The sequence below is a fragment of the Tyto alba genome, unplaced genomic scaffold (assembly GCF_018691265.1).
Source record: "Tyto alba isolate M040663 unplaced genomic scaffold, T.alba_DEE_v4.0 Super-Scaffold_5, whole genome shotgun sequence".
In the NCBI taxonomy this organism is placed as follows: Eukaryota; Metazoa; Chordata; class Aves; order Strigiformes; family Tytonidae; genus Tyto; species Tyto alba.
In genome coordinates, this window is record NW_024881326.1 from 14,875,015 (window position 1) to 14,895,730 (window position 20,716).

At 37.9% G+C, this 20,716-nt stretch overlaps 1 protein-coding gene across 4 annotated transcripts in view; it reads right to left on the bottom strand.

The window, feature by feature from the left end:
* Positions 1-3,632: 3,632 nt before the first annotated feature.
* The window catches only part of BRWD3 (bromodomain and WD repeat domain containing 3), a 58,684-nt gene continuing 41,600 nt past the window's right edge, over positions 3,633-20,716 (bottom strand). For all 4 annotated transcript variants that reach the window (XM_042807089.1, XM_042807087.1, XM_042807088.1 and 1 more), the window contains 17 exons: positions 20,599-20,715; positions 20,030-20,137; positions 18,375-18,499; positions 18,039-18,121; positions 17,505-17,616; positions 17,078-17,139; positions 16,834-16,989; positions 15,987-16,107; positions 15,098-15,223; positions 14,928-15,009; positions 13,305-13,361; positions 12,628-12,768; positions 12,213-12,365; positions 9,344-9,507; positions 8,689-8,786; positions 8,040-8,198; positions 3,633-6,822 (listed from right to left, as the gene is read on the bottom strand). In XM_042807089.1, coding sequence (XP_042663023.1) covers positions 6,038-6,822; positions 8,040-8,198; positions 8,689-8,786; positions 9,344-9,507; positions 12,213-12,365; positions 12,628-12,768; positions 13,305-13,361; positions 14,928-15,009; positions 15,098-15,223; positions 15,987-16,107; positions 16,834-16,989; positions 17,078-17,139; positions 17,505-17,616; positions 18,039-18,121; positions 18,375-18,499; positions 20,030-20,137; positions 20,599-20,715 — 2,649 coding nt within the window. In that variant the 3' untranslated portion in view covers positions 3,633-6,037. The remainder of the gene's footprint in view (positions 6,823-8,039; positions 8,199-8,688; positions 8,787-9,343; positions 9,508-12,212; positions 12,366-12,627; positions 12,769-13,304; positions 13,362-14,927; positions 15,010-15,097; positions 15,224-15,986; positions 16,108-16,833; positions 16,990-17,077; positions 17,140-17,504; positions 17,617-18,038; positions 18,122-18,374; positions 18,500-20,029; positions 20,138-20,598; position 20,716) is intronic.

Sequence of the window (20,716 nt, forward strand, 5' to 3'; positions counted from 1 at the left end):
AAAAACTCTAGAAAAAAATCTTTACAAATTTACATTTGTACAATACAAAAACTAACAGCTCATTGCATATAAATATTACATTTGGTCTGCCAACAAGTGGCATCAAAATCCCTGAAGTACTCATTTAAAGGGACCTGAGATAGCAGATGTGAAGATATGGGCATAAATATCACCTGAAAAAAAAAAAATCAATATAGAAAGTAGACATAATTCTAATAGTTTTGTGCATTTTTGGAGTATTTTAAATCATCCAGAACATGAACCGTAGAGCCTAAATGATGTGAATTTCCTCGCTCCAACACTGACTGGTATTTCTAAATGAACTCTGCTTTAATGACTCATGGAGGAATGAATAGCCTGTATTAGTATTTCTACAGAAAAATAATCATCACTTTGATTTCTGAATATATCCAAGCAGCCACCACTCTCTGAGGAGGAATTTTTAGCAAGAGAAATGGATGATCTTGATTTTCTCTGCCAAAGAGCAGTGCAGCCGCGAGGCACGCGGGAACACCAACCCCTCCTGCGAATGCTCAGGCCAGAGCTCGGCTCCCCGGCCTCTGGAGCAGCTCCTCTCGCCATCCTGCCTGCTTCTCACAGACCCAGAAATTGGGGAGATAATGCAGTGCTTGCCAATTAAAAAAAAACAAAAAAACAAAAAAAAAAAAACCAAACAACACCAATCCTGAGAAACTGCTCCTAATTATCCACCAGTTTAAATATTTTCCAAATAGTTACACATTTGTCAATTCCTAAATGCGGCTGCAGTTATCTCCCAGGAGTATTAAATTGCAAGTGCAGCACTAAGCTGCTCGGTTTTACTTTACATTCTCACAGACTCTTATCAGGTACCCACATCCATGCACATAAATGTATTTAAGCACCATTTTCATAATACTAGAGTTAAGGCTGTGACAGCAATTCCACTGGAAATCTAATTTTTCAGGGATTCATAGCACAGTTGTGTACGTTTGCTGTGGGCTGAACATGACATATCAAAAATGTACAAGCTTCCAACAGGTCTTTGCATTTCTAATACTAAAAAAGACAACTTTTAAGACTAAATTTTGCAGGCTGTTACTTACTGTACATAAAGGAGTTGTTTTTTTTCAATGTGTAAACCTCTGATATACTAATATTTGAAAATTATCTATCGCACATGCGCAGTAATTTTCTATAATACATACTTGTAAGAACACAATGACAGCTCCCTACAATACTAAATATAGATTTATCCTTGGATTGTTAACTGCTCCTTCAGTCTATCATATAAATAATTAGCATTTTATAAAACTTTGCATGATGGTTTAAAAAAAAAAAAAATTTAAAAATCAAGCAATGTGAACACACAAATACATTTTTAAAACATTGAATTCATGACACAGACCAACGATAGCAGGACACTCCAAGTCAGGGCTGACAAGACATCCTTAAACCTACAGCTGTTCAGTTTTCCCTGTCATTCACCGCTCAGATTAAAGATGAAATTTTAATCAAATTCTTAGCAAAAATTATTGATTAAAATTTATTTTCTCATGTTAATGCTGTGTGATTTTGAACGGTTGTCAAAAACATTCCAGAGACACCCAGGAGCAGCCTTTTCAAATACCTGACAAGGTACATTTTGCTTTCTGCTGTCAAGAGAGTCTCCAAACATTGTCAAAAGCAATACATTGCAGTTGGTCTTTCTATACTTTTTACATGACTTGAAAACTCTTTAATGTGCACCCGGTGTCAGTTCTTTTCAGTGCTCTAGGCGCTACAAGGTCTTTTCACTTTTGTGCAGGAGAAGCAGCCGAGATGTACATTTATGAAAACATTCAGGGAAAATTAAAAATATGCAACAGGATGCAAAATTTTAAGCAGCCAAAAATCCTCCACAAATTATTTCCTCATGATTCTATTTAGCTTGTTTATCTGCAGGGTGAGGTTGACTGGGATAAGGGGGGCAGCCTCTGCTTAGTTTATGGAGAAAGGACTAATAGAAAGATAGAGAGGAGTGATAAAACTGCCCAGACCCATCTAAGTTCAAGCAACAACATAAAAGTTTCATGGGATTTAAAACACAAATCTCTTGTGAGGCTGGAAGCATGTGACTTCTACAAGCGTTACCTTAACTGCAACTCACATAGCAAGGGGGAAAAAAAAAAAAAAAAAAAAAGTAATTCAGTACACACAGAGCCCACGTGTTAAGGGATACCAAGTGGAACCAAGTGTTCTTTTACGTAGCTGTGTGTAAGGCAGCGCAACGGGAGCTGTCCTGCTGCCGTGCCTCCCCGCAAGCGCCTGCCTCGGGGCTGCGCCGGCAGCACTCCCACTCGGGGCACGGGTGGGCACAGAGGTGCAGAGCAGCTGAGAAGCCAGCCCGCAAACTTTCCACCTTCATCAAATCCACCTCCAGCAATTTGGGAACGTTACTAGTAAACAAAGTAAGGCAGATATAAAACATATGGGAAGTGTTGGGGTAAAAAAGATGCATAGAAAGAATTAAATCTTACAGTCTAGACAAAATAAAATTCATGAAGTTATCATAAGTTTCCAAGAGAGTATCCTAAATAACCTACAGGGGCAATAAAGGGAAGCTAAAGGAAGAGAGATGGAGCATGGCAAAGAGCAAAACAAAACATGATAGAGAAAATAAAAACCAGGCAAAGTTTGGGCTGAACTGAAACAACAGCACCTCATTACTGCCAAATAAGCTTTGCCAACCATGCCCTGGTGCGGGAAGAAATGGGCGCGCTACAGAGAGAGCAGATCTGTGGCCAGGAGAGATCTGAGAAGAGACGCACACAAGACTTTCACCCCCATCTCCAGAGGACGGAGCACGTGGGGCTAATGCTCTGCTGAGTAAAGCCCCTTGGGGCACGAGCCCGGTTTTCCCAGGGGTCTCAGAATGCCCTCGAGTGCCCCGGCAACTCCGGAGAGGGATCATGCAAGATTGCACATCTAGAGAAAAACTGGAAGCACTGATGCATGAGAATTAATCCTACAGCAGCAGAGGAACGCCTGGCCTGACTGCATGCCTTGTTAGCCTTCAGGGATCTGATACGTAATCAGACCTTCAAATCTTTTTCTTCGGCAGAGTTTTGGAGTTGCTTGTTAAAAGTGCAAGGAGAGAGACTATGGTCCTGACTCTGCAACCCACTGGGCAGTGCAGCCTGCTAGGAGCTCAGCAACTTCAGGAGATGCTGGCTGAGCACCCAGGTTTTGGGTCAGGGAGCGAGATGGTACAAGGTTTAAATCATTTTACTGCTTCTGCTGCACCTGTTGGGTTGATACTAAGTTTTGAGAGTGTCCAAGTTACTACAAAATTATAATTATTCCACAGAACAAGGCTATGAGAAATCAATTGTCTAACTCAGAGAAAGAATCCAGATACAAAAGCAAGTAAAAATAACATCTCTAAAACCAAGTTATTTCTTTCATGCTTATAAAAGGTTCTCATGCACAAAAAAAAAAAGCTGGTTTTTTTTTTTTTGTTTGTTTGGTTTTTTACAATAAGCAATAGTTCTGTTGTTCTAGCACACCCTGCTGTCTAGCTGTTAATCATGTAACACATTTGATTAATACTTACGCCACAGCAAAGTGATGCTTCACTGTTATCTTCACAGTACTTCATTACATAGAAAAGATACATTTAAGAACATATTTAATATTATTCTAATTGCTGCTAAAATACACAAACTTATAAAATGATTTCTCCAGAATCCACGTTTTCTCTCTCCCCAACCCCTACACAAAATAAATAAGTAAGTGGATCTTCAGCCAGTCAGAAATATAGGAAAAACATTTCTTTTGCATTTCAAGATTTTCAGGCTTTAGAACAGAAACCATAGTGTTTACATTAGCTCAACAGGACTGATCTAGAAGGGGTATGATTCTGACTATGAACTGATGCATACATGCTATTTCTGGTTACCATATGTAGAAGGACCAGTCAAAGAAATAATACATTTCTTATAAATATATATGTGCGTATATATATACATATATATGAGAGAGATGATAGGACAGGTGTTTATATTTTAAAGCCCAATACAGAACTAGGAGAGCCTCTGCACCTTTTTTTTTTTCCCCACCAAAACACAACTGAATCAAGTCCAGAAATGGATTATGGCAGATTCAAAACATTCCTTAAAAAATTAAAAGTGTGATTTTTGTACTGTACCATAAACTCATATTAATGCTCTGAGCAATTTAGGATATACTCTCCTCCATCACAAAACTAAACCTCTGCATTTCTTCAAGTCATTTTGCATCTAACTAGAATTTTTGGAAAGCGAGATAAAATAGCTAGTGCTTAATATAGAAAGTCAAAAATTAAATTCCTTCTGCATCTGAGAATATACATGGGTCACTCTTTGCTGCCTGAGGTTTTCCAGAATTATTGACCAAGCTGTGCACAGAAGAACTTAAGGATATTGGATGAAAGTTTAAAAAAAAAAAAAAAAAAAAAAAAAAAAGTGTCTTGAAAAACTCCACCAAAAGTTTGTAGTCTCTTTTTTCATTTGTTCTCTCTGTGTAATCTAACGCACTCTCTTAACCAAGCTAGAGCTGTCAGGTTCGTTTAGGTAATGGGAGAAAATTGAAGTCACTACGAAGTCAGAGGCTGCTCGTCTCCAGCTCAGCCCACGCCAAACAACTGTTTCTGTTCACCGAGGAGCAAGACTACAAATGTTGTCCCATACTGTACTATTACTACCAAAACGATTTCTGTTTTCAAGTTAGCATTTCTCAGGATAACAAGAGCACAGTGCAACACAAATTCTCTTCTGGAAGCTTGAGATACAAGAGTCCGTCTGGAGGACGCGAGCGGGAGCTTGTCCGAACTGCCAGCCACCAGAGGTACCCGGGCTCTGCCCAGCTCCATCACCTTCGAGGGGCAAATGAAACCAAACACAGATTTGCACCAAGCAAGTGGCAGCAGAAATGTGTGGGAGACCGTCGGCCTATCTGCACAAACAAATCACCATCTGCTGAAAACATTATGCTTCTGAAAACTCTGATGATTACTTAATTTGTTTTCATTGTGTCGATATAATGAAGATACCATTACTCTACAACTTCACGAGCAATTCCATCCCTCTACTTTCCTTCTTGCCTCTTCTTCAACACATACTGAGTAATAGCATCTATTTTCTTTTAAGTTTCCAGTAGTTGTAAATAGAGGTAGCTGAGCTACTATTAAAAATCACGTTATGCTCTGAAGAGGAGGAACCTTTCAAATGTTGAAGTTACCCCTTAGCTGCACAATCTCTATTAATACTATAAAAATATGAGCGGACAAAAAGAAAATAGATGCAAGTAACTTTTGCATTTGGCACCTTTTGTCTAGATATTCATACTTCTCAAGTATTCTCTTTTTAATAAAGTTAATGCACACATAGGACACACCACATCAAAGGTTTGCTACATATTTACAAGGCACCAACCCTTTGTCACTTTTTACATGAATAAAGAACCGATAGAAAGCACATCAGGACCCCCATAACTGTAGTATAGACATACTTCAGTTCAGCACAATTCATGAACATTTGGCCTGGGAAGATTAAAATAATCCAGATCCTTCTTACAATATAGAAACTGTAAACATTTTATAGCTGCCTTTAGGATTGGTGTATTGTGCAAAAGTTATAATTATTACTGTGTATAAGGATTTATGGCAGAAACCACATAAAAACTCTGTAAGAAGGTGCTATTTCTATAATACAAAAACAAAACAAGGGAGAGAAGTCATAATCGTGACTCAAAATGTCATGTTCTTATTGAGAAGCTGGAAGCCTCATTAATGTGATGAACTTGTAGTGTGTGGGGGAGAATTTCTGTAATTTAAGGCCCAATGAATAAGGCTAGTTTTGACCAATGAAGTGTGGCGATCTGAAGTTTTAAAAGAAACGCAAACTGACATAATGGAAAAGCACCACTGTGAAACGTGAGTGGAGTCCCCGCACAACTTGCTTGGTAGATTTTCTGGTAAAATCCCTGCAGTAGAAGGCCATTGAAGTTCTTTTAAAATTGTTCCAAAGTTTTTCATCTGTCAATAATTCCATCCCATGAGATGGCTGACCCTGGCTTTTTCTGTCATTTTCCGCACCCTGCCTGACCTGGAAGTACCAAGGTTCAAAGGATCCTCGGTGTGCACAAAATTGTCATTATCAGAATCATCGTTGTACAAGACAGTTCTCCTGCCCTCATTCCTTGTTTTGATTCGAGGCGGTCTACTGAATCGCCCTCCGAACACATTTTCACCAAATTGTCCTCCAAACAGATTTTCAAATTCATCATCTGTAATTCGGGCACGTTTTGCTCTGGTGGCTCCTCGTGAGGCTCCTCTGCCTCCTCGGCCTCTTCTTCCTCCCCTGCCGCCACCTCTTCCTCTGCCACAGCCTCTTCCACCTCTACCACCTCTTCCCCCTCTACTCCATCTCCCCCACCTCCCCCATCTACCTCTCCTCCCTGTCCCTCTGCCCTGCCAATTCCGTTTCCCACCGGTGATTTTTCTTTTGATTTTTCTTTTGGGTTTTTTGGATTGCACAACTTTGCTGTAGTCATGGTCTCCATCAATGTAATCCTGGTCTGTTCTAGATGTTGATTCAGAATCTGAATCAGAACCACTTCTGCTTTCAGAACTTGAACTGGATCCCGACTCCCCACTTTCTGATGAAGATAAACCAGATTTTTCCTTTAATTCTCTCTTCTTCTTTTCCTCTTCCTCCACCTCCTCCAGATGCTCATCTTCTGATGCACTTATTAACTTCCTCTTGACTCCTGTCCGAGGTTCTCTGCCATCACCATTTGTGAGTGGTCCATCAGGAGAGTGATCTGAGCAAACACAAAATAACCCTGTCGGTTATCATCATCACGCCTGAGCCAAGTAGGATACAAAAAGTGGGATTCGCCTCATCTGCCTTTGAGGTACGCTCTGGAGATGATCCAGCTCTGAGTTACTCACCACAGATGACCTTTATGTGCTGTGGAAACAAACAGGTACCCTAGGGGGAAAATTTATCAAAGTAAACACAGTTCATCTTATCAGGAAGCAAGGACTGCAGACTCTCTCGATGAAGAGTTCAGTGAAGATCCAGTCAATAAAAGGAGCCCAGAGTGACTAGGTTAGAGACAAACATCTAACATTTTGTCAGATGAAACTTACTTAGGATGCCAAGGCAGAAAAAAGTCTAATATCCATTTCAAACATACATACGTTAAAATAACACTCTGCAAACAGTATTTATTCCCCATCAAATGCATTCTCAAAAGGCTCAGCCCAGGGAACGCTTGTGGCAAGCACAATTTCAAGACAGTAAATAACCCAAGAAAGCTCACTAGGATTGCTGAACACCCTAACTTAAAAATATCTAAAGTATCTGGCTGGGTTGGGGCCCAAAATACTACATGTTTTCAGAGTTAGGGATCTGACAATGAAGATTAAGTATCTTCTTTAACATGGGATACGAAAAGCTCACCTGCACTGCCTCAGCACAGTAGTATGGCCTTGACAAAGGCTTCAGGGATTCAGCCAATGCTCATTCAATGCCTACCTCAGTGGAAAGTCTGAGTAACATGTCCCAGAGAAAAAATACCAGTTTTCAAACAGTGTTTCCCTTCTAATCACAACTACTTAGACTTGATTATGATAAAAATATTTAATTTTTTAAAATTTTTTTTTCATCTTTGCTTTCACCTTGATTAATAACAGGACAGGGTTCCAGAGGGGTGATTCTTGTGATTTGGTTTGCTTTTTGTAATTCCTGAAGGAATTGTAGTCCTCAAGAATTTATTGTGCAATCAAGATTTTCCATCTGGAGAAATTTCAAAGGACCTCATTGAAGTGCATGTGGCATCCTGTGCATGCCACACTTCAGACAAGAGATCATAGAACCGCAAGAAGTAAAGTAAATTCAATTCTTTAGTATGGCTTGGGACTATAGCATAACGTTAGACTTGGGCAAGGATATCGTAAGTATCAGACAGAAGCAACATCTTTCATTTCTAGTGAAACCAGTCATTCAAAGAACAGAATACTTATTATTTCTCACCTTGTTTCACTGGTGTAGATTTACTCCTGATTGGTCTACTTTTCCCTGGATCAATGGTATTTCCACTTCGGTTCTGTGCATTTGAGCCTGAGGAAGATGGCTGACCTTCCATCTCTTCACCAGTAGCTGAACCCAGAGGTTCTTCTGCTGTATCTGAAACTTTAAACAGGACACCACCAATGTGACAGAGTAATTTTTATCCTCTACTTACAGGGTTGTAATGCAAGGCATTCTGGGGAGGTTTTGTATCACCTGAGTTAACAGCCCAAGTCAGGAGGTTAATCTCACCAAGCTGCCTCTGCAGTCATGAAGAGACAGATTCCTCCGGGGTGTAATCCAAATTACACTTAATGTATTCGGAATTGCTGTATGAGAGAAGCCCATACACAGGAAGTCCAGGCTCTTGTCAATAGATTAATTCTTACCAAGGACAGCCCCAGGTTCCCTGTTCTCTGACCCTTACCAATAACTTATCAAAAGCTGGAGGGCCAAGTTCAGCTAACACAATCTTCAGACAACATATTTCCATGACCTTGCTACTTGCTTTTTCAACAGGTGGGTTTTGCATGTGTCTCACTCATGTAAGATTTAATCTACACATACAGGTTGCTGCACGAGAAAGGACGCATTTTAGAAAATTTGTCCTTACCATGAGATGAAACTGAAGAACTAGTCCTAGTCAAAGGCAGTGAGGTATTCTGGTTGGGTTTAGGTTGAATCTTCATTTGCTTCTGTTTCCCTTTTGGGCTGAAGACACAAAATATCCCAAAGACATAAAACTGTTAGTACCAGAAGACTCAAACACAAAATCAACTTCCCCTGCAAAGTGCCTTGTCTTTTGCAGCAAATGCATAACACAAGTGATCTCTATTTCCCAGTGCTTGCACAGGTGTAACAACACTAAAAATAGTTACAATATCATTCTGTTTGCTAAAGGCATATGAGTTTGAAAGAACAAGATTTTATCTCACCTTTTAAAACAAATACTCGGTTTACTTAGATAATGTATCATACAGAAGTCAGAAAAGTGTTATACAACACTTTTTTCAACAGTTACTAAACAAAGACAGAAAGAAACTTTGTCTTTCCTTTCCTCCAGATGGAATACTTCTAATCATATAGTCCTTCACTTACCAGAATCATGCACAAACTACAAATTGCTCATGGAATTTGATTTTATCACCCAAAAGAGCAACTGCATCAGGAAATGAGCAATGCTGTTACTGACTGAATACTCACGAAAGCATGTCTACCACTGTTATCCCAAATGACACTGACAGCAAGTCTCACTATCACTGTGTTACCTAGATGCTCTGCTAGTTGAGGGTGAACTGCTACTGCTTCTTAGCCGTTTTCGGTACCGTGGCCTTCTCCTCTTCTGACATTGCATTGCTGACTTGTACTCGGAGATTATATTTTTCATATGATTTTCAAATAAGGCAGATAATCGAAGTGTCATGCTGTAAATCTGGAGTGAGAAAGCATCATCATACTTATTAGAAACTCAATAACTGAAGTGTTTTCATAAAAGGATTTAATTACTTACAGTACAAAATATGTACAGAGTGAAATGAAAATGGATATCTAGATTAGTGAAATATAAACTCCTTTTTTAATCTCCATAAAGCATGGAAGCACACCATAAGATTACTTGAAGTACCAAGGGAAAAACAACTGAACTTCACTGCCTCCTCACCTTTGATTTTTGCTTTAATTCCATAGTGATAAGTCCCTACACCATCCCTCCAGAGCTGCACAGAGAAGTCAACTAAAATGTCTTCATTCCTAATTTCTGCAAATCAGATGTCAAAATCCTTAAACTATTTTCATGTCCTCTTTCTAGGCCTTGCCTCTGTGTAGCCTCATCCCCAAATTCACTCATGGCTATTGCTCCATATTTCAGACTGTATTGACTTCTGTTCAAGATTTTACCTTCAATGTGTTTGTATTATGTCAAATTAATAGTTCAAACTCAGCATAAATAAAACAAAGTTCTTGACTCCTTCCTTATACCCTTCTACTGCATCTAGTCTTCTGAAAATTGTCTAAAAACAATCAAGATTTTATCATCATCTTATACTCAGATCTCTTCCCATTTATTGCATTCTGAATATAAAATCTCTTCGATATAGAGCTATCTTCACATTCACAGAACGTAACTTTTTCCCAGACCATTGTATTTTAGCAATATCTCTTTCTTTAGATCTGGTATGTAGTACCCTGCCCTCCTTGCCTCCATTCAGAATGTTGTTGTAAGGATGGCAAAATGAGCTAGAAAACCTCAGGCTGTTAGCACACATTTGGCAGCAGACAAACCTGCAGTGGCAGAAGGCCCAGCTGCGTGCCCCAGCCCTCCAGCAAGGATCACCTCACTGAGGCACTTCACAGTATTTAAGCAAATGGATATTGATGGGCCACTCTATTCAAGTAATTTGGGAGTTGACTCACAAGCTGTTCTGTTATTAATACACAGGGAAGTTCCCAGGGAGTGTGCAGCAGTAAATAACTCACCAAGATTACTCTGATGTCAAGCACACATAAAACACCCTCAAAATCACTTGTCGTCTTGCAATCCTCTACTGACTTCCCTTCTATTAAAGTGAGCAAAAATTACTGCTCTTTACCTCAGAGCTTACCTGCAGCCCACCTTTCAGCCCTTACTCAACACCAAGAGTTCAATCTACCTTCAGTGACAGCAACTTTGTGCTTTCTCTCACGCTTGCTAACACTTGGCTGGAGTTTCCCTCTCCCACAGCATCATCCTACTCCAAGCTTACACTCATCGTCCTGCTTACACAAAACACAGTAGTTGTTATTCCACTGATGAGCTAAGACTATTTATTAATCCTGAAGTGATGAGTAAGGTTGTACAACCTCCTGCTTCCTCCCATTTTCCTCCCACTGATCCTTCTCCTGCTTCACAGCGCCTAGTGTAACAAAACCTTGTGTTACACAATGTTAGGTGCCACATGAAAATTTTACAGTAATATTAAATTCTATGTATTATCCTGCTTTAAGTAATAGTATGTCCGTCTAGTCCCAAATGGCATGTCTTTCTTAATTGTTTATAAATGACCCTGTTTCTACACAAGAAATATTAGGCAACTTTGTGACCAGCACTCTTATCTATGCTAAATGATGTGTTTAAGAGATGTGATTTTGTCACAACTTAAGCATCTTATTGAATACACAGCTTTTCCTTATAATAAGGTCATTACAATTTAATGTCTGGAAATATGGTCAAAATTGTGTCTACTGTTATATTATGAAGACAACAACCACTCAAATTCTATTTTGCATCAACAATGGTAAAAAGTGCACCCGTGTCCTCGTGACAATTTGTGGTTTTCTCAGCATAAACAGTACATCACTAAAACATTTGAAAATTTTAGAATTGTTTGGTCATTTAGCAGCTTAGGAAAAGCTGACAGGCAATGGACTGCACAGGAACACATATTGAACATAGCCATATCTATATGGTCAATCATACACTTCGTAGCCATTTTACCTAACTCATATAAAAATACCTATATTCTAACATTCCAATCTCCCCTCACCCCCTTGCCATATTCTGTTTAGGGCTCCAATCCAATCCATTTTTTCTGCCTAAATAGATTGCTATTTCTGCACACAGAAAAAAGCAAGATTACCACCCGAGAAATGCTGGCGACACTGTGTGAAAGTCTTGCCAAGTATACTAAGTAAACTAGAAAAAAAAAAAATAGGTATCATAATGCTCTCATCTCCTCCAGTAGTAGAAATATTGCATAATACTTGCATTAGATTTTTAAAAGAACCTTTCATGTATATATACATATATATATGCAGTTACCAAGCTGATAGCCTTGTTTCCAGGAATAAATTACTGAAAAAGTAAAAGCAACTGGTGATCACTTTTCTGCTACAAACATTCAAAGAAATAGTTGCAAAAGTAACCATAAAATTTCTCATAAGCTTTAAGTTCAGAAAGTTCAGATGAAAATGAAATTCAGAAGTGATCTGCATGAGCAGAACAAATCAAGTTTATAACCATAAATACTAGAATTGACATGTACTACTTATTTTTAGCTCACAGCGCAGTGCTTTGCTCTTCAGATACAGACCTTATTTCATGCATTGTATTCATGGAGGGCCAGGGTCTTTGTAAAGAAGGCATTAAAATTTATTACTTACTCGAGACTTTTTATTAGGAGTGTAAGCTTTAGAGTTGCAGAATATTAAACGAATATCTTTGTAGAATTCCAAGGGACTGGTATAGTTTCCTGCTTCCAAGGTTTCTTTCACAGTGCTGAAGTCCATAGGAGTGTCTACAATATCTCGATAATCCTGTAAGAATACACAAGAAAATAATAAAGGCTGTCAAATCCTACAGCAATAAAAACATGTAAGTGTTCATCCACAACAGTGGCTCTCAAGCAATTATTTCCACTTGAGAGTTACTGCAGATAATTCCCTGAAAATATCAGTGCACAGAACATGGTGTGTTCCAGCTCATAAAGGAAGGGGTTAGTAAAATGCCTGGAATGGATGTTTTGCCAAAGGATGAGCAACAGGCTTGTTAAATTTTGAATACGGAAGTTGTACTTACAGGATAGGAGAAGAGATCAACTGGCTGTCTAAAAGGTTCAGAGTCCTCTCTTTCATAAATCAGGTTTAATAACTGATTGCATTGCTCTTTCCAAGCATCAGGACTTGCTTTCATGGGCTGTCTTTTTATTCGTCTTCTTACCTGCAGGGAAACAGATGTATGCATTTCATAATTTTCCAGAATAATCAAATTTTCCACTTTAAGTTCCTATTAATTTACCAGAGTTCTGACTCAAAGCAGATTTCCACAGTTAAAAACAGAATTGCAGTAAGATTAAAGCATAGTTGATGGCACAACAATATGCAGTCTGCAAACTGCAGAAATATGCCTTTTCTGGTAATATATAGACACTCAAATTCATGAGAGGTATGCAATATTTCAGATCCAGCCTTGCTATTTTTATCTTCTTTCATCCAAATTTGATTGAAAACTGATTCTGTTCTAGCTATCTTTCAAATCAAATTAAAAAAGACGATTGTTCAGCAATTAAGTACTTTTTCCTGCTCAATAACTTCCTCAGTCTGGCAACACTTATACACACATGCAACTGAATTCACAGAGTTAGTCCGACAGACTATCGGCCACGACAAATTTAAACCATTACAGACCTAAACAAGTGTTTCAGTACCTGGTCTACCTCCCTTCACAAGCTAGACCAAACAGAAACGTTTACTCACTCGTCTTTTTCCAGAGGAAGTTCCTGGAGCATCTGAATCTACATCTACTTCTGCCACCTAAAGGCAAAGGTAACGGTTACATACGTGCCTGCTTGTATGCACCCATGGCAATGAAAAAGGGTTAAAAACCAGCCAGCCAACAACAACAAACACAATTTTAAACTATGCAAATGCAATGAACGGTTCAAGCAAAACAGAAACTTGTTTCAAACTACAATTTACATAGTTAAAAATAAAAAAAAATAATAGGTGAATATGCCGTTTCATCTCTTCTCCAAGTTTACTTACATAAAAATTATATATAAACATGTGAGAAATATGAATGGCTTATTTACAGTCCTTAAGACTCAGTTAAGTCCAGTCTTGGAGAGCTGTATTCCCCTGTCTAAATGTTCATGCTCTGAGCAGCTTTATCTAGTTTATTCAGGTTTCATGTAGTACCTCACACCAAGTACATGTAATATTCTTTTGAGAATCCGGATTGAGAAATTACAACAAAAACTCATGTGGACACAGCTTTCTATCAGTAATTAATAAGAAATAATTTTGAGAGGATGGGAAAGTTCATACAAAGAATCTAAAAGTAATTTCTTTCTTATTTTAAAACATATTATAAACCAAAACATTATAAACCAGCCCTTTGAAAGGCTGCAGAGAAAGGAACATGATAGAGTAGAAATTCTGGACACTTCTAAGCACTGCTTGACATGGAATGGATGAGATTCACAACTGACACAAGAAGGTTGAGTTGGGAAAGGAGGGTCTGTTATTTAAGTCATGGAAATCCCTCATTTTCTTCAAAATCATCTGTGAAAATAGATGCTGTTATTATATCTCCAGTTTTATAAAAGTAAATTATTACACTGTAGTATAGATTTGAAGCTTCAATACAAATCCAAGACAATAGCACCAGCCATAAGTATACAGGTACTCAAGCAGCATCAGGGTTAACTTAAATATTTCAAAACTGCAACAATGGAGCGTGTCTTGGGGAAGGGAGGAGGGAAGAAACCTCCTAACTAAATCTTAAATTAGCACATGTATTAGAAAGCAACACTGAAAAAGTGAAACAGAACTACGTGACTTAGGTTATAACAGGTCACTTTGCAACAGAAACTATAGCACAATTCTAAGTGTTTACAAACTGCATTGAAAGAGAGAAGGTGTAAGAGAGAAGGTGTAAGGAGAAAGAAGAAGTTAAAGGAAGTAATACCTAACCCAGTTTCTACCTGTCATTTCACTCCACAGTTCAACTGACGGAAAATGACAGAGTTATGTAAGAAAACCAGCTCTGCTGCCTCACTGACAATAGGAGAGCTGTTGTCCTGGTTAGACAGACTGAATAATAGCTCCAGTTCATATTTCCTCTACTTACTAATACTCCCTCACACAACAAAGCATCACGTACTGAGAGATTAAAGATAGGCAGTTCCAAGAATAATTTTTACTTACTTAAGGGAACTTACTGCCCCAGGTGAGCAACACAAATGGGCTAAATAAGCTCATCTCAAAAACTCAGTGTAAGTACCCATAAAATAAAACCAAAAATCTTTGCTCAAATTTCTTCCACGTGCTGAGTTGAAAAAGGCAAGAAGTTCTGACAATCAGACTTAATGGTCTTACCTCCTCTTCTTCATCAGTACTGCTTAGGTCTTCTGCTTTTACCTTGTTATATATTTCTAATATATCAGTACAACTCTGATCCCTGCAGGACAATAACAAAAGCCAAAATGCATAATCAAATACCTCAGAAACTCAAGATGTCAGGTCTATCAAGTAAAAAACATGCCTACCCAATGAAGCGAAGTAAGACATCTGTTACAATTTTGGCTGCTTTGACTATAGGACTGTCTGGCTCGTTGAAAGTCCTGGCATTATGTTCAATGTATCGCACCTCCCACATCAGTGCAGAGATTCTCCTAAAAAAAAAAAAAAAACAAAAAACACCCAGGATGGAGAAGGTGTACATTATTCTCCTTTTGTGTTCAATAGGATTCCTCAGTAAAAAAAGGAATCAGGTAATTCAGATCCAGGAGAAAGAGGTTGCTACAGACCAAGGTAAGTGGTTTCTGTTCCCCTGTTCCCATACTGCTGACTACCCCAATGTGTCAAGCTGTGACAGCTTTGTGGAAAAAACATGTCCCTCTTCAAACCAGCAATGAAGGGAACGAATAGAGGAAACAAATCTACCGAAGACTGCTGACTGCTCCCACTTAGAGAAAGCCTTATAGATAAAGTGGTCCTCAGGCAGAATAAAACAGAGCAGGACATTATCTATCTTCAAGTTAACTGGAAAAACTGAGATTTCTAGTTTATAGCACTATTTAGCCCACTTCTGGCAACTGCAATACAAGCAAAGCATCGGGTTCAAGGGCAGTGGAGATACAGATGAAGCAAACATGCTCTGCCTACAACACATCCAGAGAGTAAGGCTGAGTGTGTTAAACAAAAAGGACACTCCAGATCCAGATCTACTAGCTTTTGCCTTAACAGTGTGGCCAAGTGAAACTATTATTGAGGAAGACTCACTTCGCCCAAGGCCAAATAGAATCTGATGTTATGCTGTTGGCTCATCAAAGAAATATTTTGCTGAAGTGGCAATACATGGTATTCACCTAAATATACTGTCCTTGATGGGGCTATAGTAAATGTAGATTACAAACAAATAAATATCCAACTGACCTATAAAACCTGTTTTCAAGTCTCCTCCTGATCGTGGTGAGGTCAGTTGGATAAGCAACAACAGTGCAATACATGGGATAGGCACTAAGGTCCACCGGAACAGCAAAGGGATTAGAAATATCTGAAAGACAAAAGATGAAAATTAATTAGATGCCTCAGAAGGTACCAGAAGGGAAGTTATAAGATAACTAGATTCCTTATAATGGTTTCTGCATTTTCTTTCTAAGAATTCAGCAAAAGCAATACAGATATACAGCTGTATATGCCATTACCCAAAGGGTAGGATTCTTCCTCTCGTACCATCTGTTAAATACTCTTGAAAAAATATTTTTTGTTTAAGTATCACATCTGAGATTTGCATGCCAGCAGCCAACTGTATTGCTAAAAAGCAACGTGGCATATGCACTTACAACAGGAATACTACAACAAGCAACATAAACTAAGAATATAGACATGTCCTGTGTATAAATATAGGACAGACTTTAAATCACAGTGTGCTATAGCTATACTAAAAACTAGTTACAGGGTATTTGCCAGTGAGGATGTTTAGTGAAGATTTGTTGGTTGTTTTTTGAGAGGTTTAATTCAATGTTTTGCTCATTCATATTCAGATATGATGCACTGAGAATCCCCATTAACTTGAAAGGAAGCAGATCAAGCCCCAGAAAAAAAGGGAATAAAACTGAAAAGGACACCATATGAAATTTAAAAGACTTTTTTCAATTATTTAGTTAAGCACATTTCAAACATTCCACACCAACTCCCAACACTCCATCCTATCTACTCTTCAGTCATGTGACACCAAACTGACATTCTTAATCCTTTCACCTTTTCTCTCCAAACATACCAAGGGAAAGAAGCTGCTCGATCCCCCGGATTACTCGTTCACATTCTTCATCTCTGGAATGGGCCCCCCATTCTCCTTCCTGGGGTTTGTAAAGAAGAGCTGTCAGCTCATCTGGAGTCACAGGAACTCCAGCACCGACCTCCTCTGGATAAGCAGCTAAATATGAAGGATTCAACAACAGTAAGTACTATCAGTGGCAAAAAATTATTTACCTTGCATACGGACATGAATTCAACACACTTACTTCCTTCTGGAATTGGTTCCATGTCCCATGGACTCATCCTCTCTCTTTCATTATTGTCCCAGCTATTAAAAAAAAATACATTCAAATTCATAAGTTAGAGCTGAACATAACGATACATCTTTTCTCTACCAGACTTAAAACAAAAAGGTTATGCCTATTAGAAACAAGACATGTCACTAGCTACACTTCAACTCCTTATTTTTCTCTTGTATCTCCTATATATTCACTGCACTGCTGTTTACACCAAAAGTGTTGTTTTATGAGTAAGTTCATAACTAAATAAACAAAACCAAAGTGGCTGATTTTTTATTTAAATGGGAAAAAAGGATCCTAGCTCTTGAGGTACGTATTAAAGCTGCATGTAAACATCTAGGAGACCCAGAGCATGAAAACATGTGTGACACATTATAGCTATGTAAATACTTACTGAACACAGTAGCACTGGAAGGAGCTATCGGGATATTCTGCCTGAAAAGGCTGCTGACTCTCCACAGTTCCAAACCACCAAGCGTCATCTATTATACTGCGAAATCTATCCCCTATGAGGAAAAAGGATTGCATTCAGCAAAAGAAAAACATAACTGTTAAATATTTCTTGAGAATCAACTTCATTTTTCATAAATGCACTACTTCAATTCTTACATTTTGCACTACAGGAATTAAGTCCTTCCCCTAAAGAAAGGACTTTCACATCTCTAGTTATTAAGTCACAGCCACCTCCATGCCTCAAATCTCAATATAACAGTAGATTGTTCTGCTAACACAGGCCTCATAACAGTTTATTTCACTTCCCTTTTTTTTCTGCTATAGGAATTGCAGCAAACATCAAATAAAGTTTCCAATGATCTCTATAATATCATGTGTGGCATATTCCTTTACATCATGTAACAGAGCCACTGTATCCTATTAAACAGCTGCAGAAATTTTGCAAAACATATGGAAGTGGTAAAAAAGTAGTCACCTATTTGCCAGTTCCTTTCTTTGGCTTCATTATAAAACTGATGCAGCACAAGGAAGTCAATAACATCTGGCATATCATGGTACCTTAATGAAATAGAAAAAAAGAAAAAAAATTGCTTCCATTACCCATAGTTCCACATGTACAATACAGACAGTCTCCAAACACAAAATTTCATGCATTTTGTTTTCAAGTTTGGAGTAGTAGCTAATTAATGCCACCATCATGACTTGCCAAAAAAAAAAAAAAAAAAAAAAACAAACAGAAAGGAAGGAGAGGGAAGCTTCCAAACTGCAAGAAAAACTCTTCAAGAATGTCATCAGCATTTCAGTTACTTACTTTATGGAAAATGATTCTCCTGTCATTTTGCCTGTGATTGGATCTAGGAATGCAAGCTTCAAGCAGCAGAGTGTAGGAGGCCCAACTTCATATTTAATTCCTACAGTCTTCACAAATTCTTGTTCCTATTTATCAATAACCATGCAACAGTATTATTTTAACTTGCTAACAATAAAAACAACTATGTTAAAATACCAAACATAATAATAAAAATCAAATATGTTTTCACTCTACAGCCCAGGTAGTTTCACCCATAAAAGTTTTCTTTTTCAAATACTAAAAATCAATCACAGTCACCTTAAAAAGAAAAATGAGAAAGACAAAATCCTCATTCCCTTGGTAGATTTGTGAACAGGACACCCACAAATTATTTAATTTTTGTAATACATTTATAAGGAACATTCTCACTCTGGTTTTAACCACACTGATGGCACCAAAAGTTATATCTGACCAAAGCCAGGGCCTCTCACCCTTGCATAAAGGGGAAATAAAAGGAAATTCTTCCTCTTAAAGTGGAAATTCAAAAATAGCTTTTTATGTTCACATCCTGTCAAAGATCCGCTGGTGGTAAGATCTCTATCCTAAATGAAACACTATTTCCTTGTCCTTATACACTGACGGTGTCTTTGAAGATTGCAGTTGGAATCACTGAATACCTAGGACTAGTAACCCGATATTTTTCCAGTAAAGCAATTACTTTCATTAATAGAACCACTGACATACACATACATTAATATTAGCACATATACATGCTCTTCTCTTGATATGAAATCTGAGTAAAGCAGAAAAAAAATATGGCAACACTGCATATTAAGTATTAAGGGACTCAGTGGTTCAAAGCAAAAGGATAAGAAAAATCAGCATAACTATGTAAACCTAGTATCTACCCAAGCAATCCATAATACTTTTATTTTGTAAAAATATGTTGTAAGATATTGTATTGACCCTCCAAGAATTTAAGAACGTACACAATTACATGCTTAGCTAGATCAACTGTTTAACAGAGCTTGCACGTATTGAGGTCTTTACATCATGATGTCCTACTTCTTACCACAGCATTAAAAACAATAAACAGAACCTAGATGGTCAGGTCATTGCAGAGTGTTGATAGAACTATAAACAGCTTTTGAGTGGTGGGTTCTAAATTAATTAGTATTAAGGAGGAAAAAAAAAAAACAAACAAAACATTGTAGAATAATTTGGGTTGAAAGTGACCCCTGAGAATCAGACGGTCCAAAATCCTGCTTATGGCAGAGCTAACATATAAGTTTCATCAAGTCACTCAGAGCTTGCCCAGTTGATCTTTGAGAATTCTTCAAAGATGGAGATTCCATGCTCTCTCTGGGCAACCTGTTCCACTACTTAACTACTCTCACTCTAAATTTTTTTTTTATTTATTTAATATTCTGCTTTTCTGTATTATATCAGGCAAGAATAAACTTTCACATTCTTTAACATCCTTCTGGCTTCATATTATCAGGAACTGAACAGATGTAAAGGCTTTGTGTTAATGAAAACAGTAATTTTAAGATTTACTATTTTAATTTTCATATTAACATTTTAAAGTAATGCTTTCTTTATCTTTTATACTTTTTTAAAATGTCAATTTAACATTACAGAGATATTCAGCTCTTTGAAGTATTTGTTTAACTTACCCTGAGTTCCATTTTGTTCCATGGTTGTTTTTGCATGTTAATGGTGTAAATTTTTGCTTTCCTTACTGCCCGCACATAAGCTTCATGGCCTTGCCTAAAGTATATGATCTCAAATGAAAAGAAAAAAAAAATTTACCAATAGTAAAATAATCTCTTAAAAAAAAAATCTCTGTTTATTCTAAAATTTCTAGGAACACATCAGGCATCATCCCTTTCAGAACATACTGCATGCTTCTTTATTTCATTATAAATATTTTTAAGGAGAAGAGTGCTTTATATCAGCCCCCAAAGTGACATCTGCTATACACTTTCAAATTTGGCATCACTAAGAAGTGTGCAGGTTTGTCTGAAGAAACACAACCAATTCTTTCTGCTACTCATAAACTACATGTGCATGAAAAGAGACATAGAACAGCTATTTGGAAATAACTGATTGCCTGAGAATAAAAATGTTATCAAAACTCAGCCTATCTTGAGCACAACTCACTGAAAATATTGCTAGATAAAAGTCCTGACGAAAACAAGCTCATCAACCCAGGTGGGAATTTCAGAATTGCTACACTCATTACCTCATCTCCCATCTGTGGAACAAAAGGTGAGCGGCGTGGTATAGTATCCAAGATCCACTGAGGGGCAAGCCATTCTTCGCTGGGTTCACCTTCCATCGAAAGCAGTCCACTTGGTTTC